At 38.8% G+C, this 7982-nt stretch overlaps 1 protein-coding gene across 1 annotated transcript in view; it reads left to right on the top strand.

The window, feature by feature from the left end:
• Positions 1-1157: 1157 nt before the first annotated feature.
• LOC127450487 (ATP-citrate synthase) overlaps positions 1158-7982 on the top strand; it is a 32617-nt gene continuing 25792 nt past the window's right edge. The window contains exons 1-3 of the mRNA XM_051714638.1: positions 1158-1318; positions 5502-5672; positions 6949-7071. Of these exons, the coding sequence (XP_051570598.1) occupies positions 5514-5672; positions 6949-7071 (282 nt within the window). The 5' untranslated portion in view covers positions 1158-1318; positions 5502-5513. The remainder of the gene's footprint in view (positions 1319-5501; positions 5673-6948; positions 7072-7982) is intronic.

Here is a 7982-nt window from a genome sequence, read left to right as displayed (position 1 = left end):
TGATAGAATCACATGATCAGACGAACACTCACTCACTTAAAGGGATAGTTTACCCCAAATTAAAAATTATCTCATCATGTACTCACCCTCATGCCATCCCAGATGTGTGACTATCTTTCTTCTGTAAAACAAAGATTTTTAGGTGAGTATCTCAGCTCCTCACAATGCAAGTGAATGGGTACCATAAAAGTAACCCATATGACTCTAGTGGTTAAATCCATGTCTTCAGATGTTATAAGTATGGGTGAGAAACAGATCAATATTTAAGTCCTTTTTTACTATAAATCTCCACTTTCACTTCCACATTCTTTTGTTTGTGGCGATTCACACTCTGTGTGCATGTGGGCAGGGAGGATCATTTATAATAAAAAAGGACTTAAATATCGATCTGTTTCACACCCACACCAATCAAGTCACTTCTGATGACATGGATTTAACCACTGGAATCACATGGATTACTTTTATGCTGCCTTTATGTGATTTTTGGTACCAATTCACTTGTATTGTGAGGACCAACAAAGATCTTTATTCTTCTAAAAATCTTTGTTTTTGTTCTGCAGAAAAAGGAAAGTCATACACATCTGGGATGGCATGAGGGTGAGTAAATGATGAGAGAATTTTCATTTGTGGATGAACTATTCCTTTAAGCACACTCGTGGATTAAATCAATCATAGCTGACTGTGAATAGTGAATTTATACAGTGGCGAATGATGCTGCATACATGCAGCTATCTATGTGTTAGTATATGATTGCAAGACGACATGAACAAAACGGTACCGAGTGCACTTTCATTATGACCTGCATCTGTGAGTATATGCCAATGGTGCACTCACTGGCTGTGACTGTTTATTTGTCTGGCAACATTTAAATGTTGTGGCAATCCACTTTAGAAATCGCCACTTTCAAAACTCAGTCCACATTTCACATTTGGGTCATTTTCCAAATGGTTGATAGCGCGTTGCTAAACACACAATAGGCACGAGGCAGTCTCAAGGTGCAGTCTGATTGGCCAAACGGCGTGGAATTAGCCAATCAAACCCGAATCCGATTAAGGGTCCACCGTTGAAGTGGGCGTGACCTAATGAAACATGGGATGGCGAGAGCCAATCAGAGGAAGAAGAGATCAGCCAAGGCCATCGTCAGATGTCGGCGTAGAGCAAACAGGAACGGATGACAGTATAGAGAGGGAGGGGATCGGCCACGCTGTCTGGAGGAGAAAAGTGTCTGTTGCAAACATATCTCGACTGTCAACACACTGTACGTTGGAAGTCTTGCTGGAAGGAGAAGACCTGCTGTCCGGGATCATACGTTAGACTGGTAAGGAACTTTTGTGTTCAAATTATTCATAATATAAAGAGTGAATACTGAAGGCAGTCCATCATTGGGACGTAAATATAGCAACGAAAGATATGAGCCATACCCTCTAAAAGATACGTTGTCACAGCTCTGTTTCTTTAAAAAACAAAATAATAATAATAATAATAATAATAATATATAAAAAAAAAATTGTAAACATACATGACGAACTCTTATGTGTGTTTATTGTTATTAGTTGTCATTTAAACCATTAAAACAGTCGCACGTGATGACAGATCCGAATACAGTCAGGTTTTACCGGTCTTTACCTCAGGATTAAATGAATGAATGAATGGTCCATGTAACACCTTTCACGTATACGGAAGTTTAAGTTGCATGTTTTCTTATTGATAAACAAATCAAAACACACAGCACGTATTAAAACGCGTCTCATTGTTCTAGGTTCAACACAGGTGAAGCTCTATCAACAGAATGTGTGGCATAATGTTGATTACCACACAAACAATATTTCGACTTAGTAGTTTACAATAGAAGTGAATGGGGCCAGTGCATAAACGTTAAAATACACAGTTTCAAATGTATAGCAGCAAGATGTAAACGATATATGTGTTAACATGATTTTAGTTTTAGCATGACATCGTCATGACAACTAAGGTGTAAGAATGAATATATTACACCAGTAAGAAAAGTAAGTGATTTAATTTACACAAAAATCATGTTAGCATGTATAATGTTCACCTTTTAAAATACACTTTGTGTATTTTAATGTTTATGGACTGGCCCCATTCACTTCCATTGCAAGTGCCTTACCATAACATTTTATGATACAAATAACACTTTATGCACTATATATCAGATATATGTGGTTTGCATATAGAGTGTAATATGATCAATATCTTTAGTTTGTCGCTCGCTGCGTATCCCAGCATCCTTTCGATGTCATGAATGTTATTGTGAATGAGGATAAATCAGCTATAACACTTCTGTGATGCAAAACCAGCTTGGTGTCCCAGTATGAGTATGTCGTCCGCACACTGGTCAGAGACCAACTGGTAATTGTGTGTGCAGGAAGGTCAATACGAAGACCCTATTAATCATATCTGTTATTCATATCTGATTTAATTACACAGAAATCATATTAGCATGTATACTGTTCACCTTTTAAAATACACTTTTGTGTATTTTAATGTTTATAGACTGGCCCCATTCACTTCCATTGCAAATGCCTTACCATAACACTTTATGCTACAAATCCTGTTGATTGCACACAGCTTGTATTGGATCGAAACATTACTTTAAGTTTTATGAGTAAGAAAGGAGATGGGTTGTTCAGACAGACAGCATTTGATTTGACAGACAGGATGTGGTATTTTAAATGAAGGAGATGCGTTTGTGCATTTAAGATGAATCCAGATAATCAGTGAGGACTAAAATCAATTTGGATAACATCAGTCATCCTGCACTTAAATTTCTGTGGGCTTGGAGACTGGTTGCGTTTTTGTGACTGCTATACCATTAATAAACTGTCTTTAGAACAGGAGTTATTATTTCAGCATCCTTAGAAAAAAGGAAATGTAATACAGAAACCGCTGGTATATCAGATATATGTGGTTTGCATGTAGAGTGTAATGTGATCAATATCTTTAGTTTGTCACTCGCTGTGTATCCCAGCATCCTTTCGATGTGATGAATGTTATTGTGAGTGAGGGAAATGCAGTCATAAATCAGCTATAACACTTCTGTGACGCAAAACCAGCTTGGTGTCCCAGTATGAGCATGTCGTCCGCACACTGGCCAGAGACCAACTGGTAATTGTGTGTGCAGGAAGATCAATACTAAGACACTATGAAGTGCATCGGATGCTGTAGCTGAGACTAGCCACTGAATTTAGAGACACATTCCCATTCTTTCTCTTGCCCATTTTCTTGCCCATCTTCCTTCTTGGCCCTTAAAAAATACCATGGTAATAATCATAATTTACCTTAGTATAGTTGTTGTTGCCACTGCTAATAACAAATACATATGTAATGTAATTAAGACCATGTAGGATGCCTCCAAAAGCTTTTTTGATTGTATTGATGGCTAATGGCATGATATTGTGCAAGTTTTACTGTACAACAGACATTTTTGGTATCTGTGGTATTTTGCCGGAAACTATGTCTACCATGGTGTATTTTTGTAAGGGGTGGGATACAAATGTAAACCTCTACTCACAGCAAGGATAGAGCTCTTTATTTATGCTATGTTGTAATTTTCATATTTGAAAGACCAGGTATTAAGATACAGATTTAAAGGTAGATGCTAGAAAAGCTGCATGTAACACTAGCAATGCATCATAATGCTTTATGATGCATTTATGCTGTACTTTGATCATCTGGTCATTTTAGAAGGTCTACCGTAATCTTTTATTGGCTGAAGTGTTGGTTTCAAAAGTCTACCTAGTTATCTTTGGTATTTTTGTGTTGCATTAAATTTCTCCACCAGTGGCCTATAAGTCCACTGTGGCCAAACCAGTGACTCATCAGTTCTTGCTGGCTTGCAGACACTTTTATCCAATGTGACTTACAAAGGAGAATAACTCAGGCAGTAGTGAATAATTCTAGGGCTAAATCAATACAAGTGCCACAATAACACATTTTAATTGAGTTCTTGAATAGTACAAGGCTAGAGCAGAATTTCTAAAAATTATGAGTTTACAACAGATGTGCAAAAACGTATTTTATTCAGCTATCAAATCAAAATAAATAATTTTCTAGCTCTATTGAATTTTGCGTGTCTTTTTAGAGGTCACATTTGAAAACGTCCTTTAATGGATCCGGTTTAATTGCCCAAAGGTTTTGGCTTTGTTACAACACAGTACTTTGCTTCATAAGAATGCAGCACATTCACTCCCCGCCTTAGAATGAGGTATGAAAATCACAGTTACACCTGATCTGAGACCACTTTTCTTGTTTTTTTTTTTTATGACATTTAAATTCTGAATTTTGGATAACTCTGGTCAACTCTGAAATGAAAGTGTATCACATACAGGACTGCATGAAGGGCAAATTATATTTTAAAAAAGACACTAGTACACACGAGATCTTTGTAGATGGGTGATGTGCAAGAAGGGTGTTGGGTTGGAGTGGTCCTCTGTTCATTAGTAAATTGCTCAGGTCAAGGACTGAACGCTCTGTTCTCCTCTCCACATCCGTCCACATCAATTCTAATTAGAGAAGGGGTAGGGTGAAAAACAGTATGAGATTAGACACTTTTTTTTAAAAGGAACAAAAAGGAGAGAAAATACCATCCTTACTTGGAGCGTTCTTGTTTGCCACACGATTGACTGATTAGATAATCGCATGAATAAGTAGATGTACAGGTGTACCTAATAAAGTGGCCGGTGAGTGTATATACTGTGTGTGTGTATATATATATATATATATATGCATATTCCATTCTCTGCTCGACCAGTTTGTCTTGCTCCTGACTTCAAGCAAAGGTTAAATGGTCACCCCACTGACAGCCTAGTACTGTACGTTCTGACAGGGTTCAGACAGGCAGCTATGATGTCCTCAGAATGAGACCTCACCCTGCCAGTCACAAATGCACTCATGTACAGTATGAGAGTTTCCTGTTAGAGCAGGTCTTGATGAGAATGGGAATTAAAATGGTATTCATATCTAGTAGTGAGTAATTATAGGGTTTTTGGGGAATGGTACTGTGTTTACCTTCTGGTGATCAAAAGCAAATTCTCATTAGTAGATGTGAGGATCTTAAAAGTGGGCTCTGAGCCCAGGAGTAAAACTTTTAGGAAGTACAATTTTTTTTAATGAGGAAAAAATGCTGAGTGCAGCTTTAATGTTTAGATGCTTTTTGTTTGGTTTAAGAGAGCTCGGCTGATTGTTGTTCACTGATGTACCTGATTGCACTTCAATTTTCTATCAATCAGACTGCAGAAGAATCGTTGCCCACTTGCAGAGCAGGTGAAGAGACCTGCTAATCAATATTTTTAGCTGCCTTGCCTGAGTCAGGGAAAGGTAAAGACCAAAACAAGGGGGTGAGCAGAGGGACAAAGAGACATTTAATGTGAGCAGAGAAAGTGCAGGAAAATTACAGATTCCACAGATTTTTATGAACATTAAATCTGGCATATGGCTGATTGCAAATGAAGCTCTGAGTTGCTGTGTCTTTTTCTCTGCAGTGATTTAACAACATGTCAGCCAAAGCCATCTCTGAGCAGACGGGGAAGGAATTCCTCTACAAACACATTTGCACTACAGCCGCCGTACAGAACCGTTTCCGCTATGCCAATGTGACTGCAGAAACTGACTGGGAGCGGCTGGTCCAGGATCATCCCTGGCTTCTGACGGAGGTAAGACAGCTGTTGGAAATAACTGATCTGGGGTCAGTTTCGGACCTAACCTGGCTCTATAACCTTCATGTGACCTGGTAACAGTTCTAGAGAGGCATCATGACAATCTCTTCTGAATCTTTATTTTATCAACTGCCCCCTCCTCATGAGGGTGAGTAAATGATGATAGAATGTTTGTTTTTGGGTGAATTTTTTGCAATTGAGGCATTGGTATTCTGCCGCACTAGCAGGAGCTATTAAAGGAGCTAAAGTGAGCATGGGAGTAATGACAGTATAGGGACAGCCTCTCAGTTTCTGCTGCAAAAGCACTCTTAATCACCTTTATGGAGGAGCCCAGAGGGTAATGATATTAAATATGACTCATCTCTCTCTCTCTTTAAGTCAGAGACTCAGACAGCTATAGAGTAGGCCTAATTAGGTAACCACATATATTCTGATTTTGTCCCCCCTGTGTTTCTGAAAAAACAAAATGAAAGTCCTATTTAACATATAGTTGAATCCAAAAGTCTGAGACCACATAAAAAAATAGTTGTTTTTTTTTTCGCCTGAAAACAAGTTTTGAAAAAGTTTATAAAAGGGAGAAAGAGTTTTTTAGGCACCATGAAACCAGATGTGGTGGAGTCAACATGTTGACAGTTGAGGAATATGCTTTTGTATTTGCAGAAAAGACGACAGAAAAATATGTTTATATAATCTAACTTGTTAGGTAAGACTCTCCTCAAATTGCTGCTCTGCCATGACAGTTGTTGATTGAAAAAAGAAAATCTGCTGTAGCGCCCCTTGTGGCAATGCTGAGAATACAGCACATACTTGCATTAGGTTATGAATTGCGCTCTCACACATTTCACAACGCAAAGACATTTGAAATCCAGCTTGTGTAGCAAGATGCGTCTGCATTCACGTACTTACATAGAGGATGTTTGGGCCTTAACACAGCTAATTTGTGATCTAACTGGAATAGAAGTGGGCAGCGGAGGAAGGCAGGTAAAATAGTGGCGAATGTATCGGACCAGACTAGACGGAAGCATAATGCTCGTAATTAACGCTAAAGAGCTTTAAAGGTGTATTTTGTGCAAAGTGGAGACTGAATGCATCAAAATAACTGGTCTTGGGGCTGCCTGCAGGAAATAGAATGAAGGGACGAACAAACTGCTATATTATTTAGTAATTCTTTTTTTTGTAATCGGAGGTGCCGGAACACCGTTCCCCCCCATTATTATTATTATTATTATTATTATTATTATTATTAATTTTTGTTTATCTCATTTTTGCCCAGCGATTGGTTGTTAAGCCGGATCAGCTGATCAAGCGCCGGGGAAAGCTGGGATTGGTGGGTGTGAACCTGGATCTGAATGGCGTGAAAGAATGGCTCATGCCCCGTATTATGAAGGAGACAACGGTGAGGATGTACACAAACACAAAATCCTCCTTTTAAATTATCTTTTCTATTTTGCTGATGTGGTAGACCTCTTGTTTCCCTGGAACTGTGTGAACACATTCACACTGTGTGTGTGCATTTTAGTTTTTCCTTTGTGTGCAGTTTTTATTCTTCATCTAATACTCCTGTACAAGTTATTGCCTGAGGGCCTTAAAACATATTGAAGAAGGTATTTATGAAAACAAGAGACTTATTTCTCTTTGATTGTGTCACACAGCAGGCACACACAAGTGGTTCACAAAACACAATACACATCTTCCTGCTTCACAGTGATATTAGAGTCGAAGCATTTCTACTCATATGTAGCAAAAATGTCTGTTTTGTGAAGTATTGTTCCACACCATTCTTTTGTCCTGATTTTCTGTCTTTCTGCTTGGCTCTCTGCATGTATTTCATCCATTTCTGCAAGGTTTCTTTGCAAGACTTTCTTTTAAAAACTCTTCTCTATCTCATTCTGTCTCTTACTCTCTCTTTCATTCCCTCTAGTTATGATCCCTAGAGACTCTCCCACTCTCCACTGAGCATTTCATTTATTTCACCTTGTCATCCCTCTATTTTTCTCTCCCTCTCTTTAAAATGTCACATCGCCTTCCTTTTTTTCTCTCTAGTTGATTTACATAAACTGGCCTTTTGTCCTGCTCTTGTGACTGCACCGTAAATGAGTTGTGGGGATGTGGGTTGTGTGTGGGGGGTGGGGGTGAGGTTTGCAGCTATGTCTGTCAAATCTTTCCCTTTTCTCGTTGAGTCTCTGATTTCTGAGGTCCAGTCACCAGCGCTCAGCACGTGTCCAGCGCAAAGCCTTTTAGACTGTCTGAATACTGCCTCTCGTCTTCTTTACCTCCTCTCCCTCTTCTCTGGCCACTTTATTCTGT

The sequence above is a fragment of the Myxocyprinus asiaticus genome, chromosome 13 (genome assembly GCF_019703515.2).
Source record: "Myxocyprinus asiaticus isolate MX2 ecotype Aquarium Trade chromosome 13, UBuf_Myxa_2, whole genome shotgun sequence".
In the NCBI taxonomy this organism is placed as follows: Eukaryota; Metazoa; Chordata; class Actinopteri; order Cypriniformes; family Catostomidae; genus Myxocyprinus; species Myxocyprinus asiaticus.
This window is presented reverse-complemented; position numbering and strand designations above follow the sequence as displayed.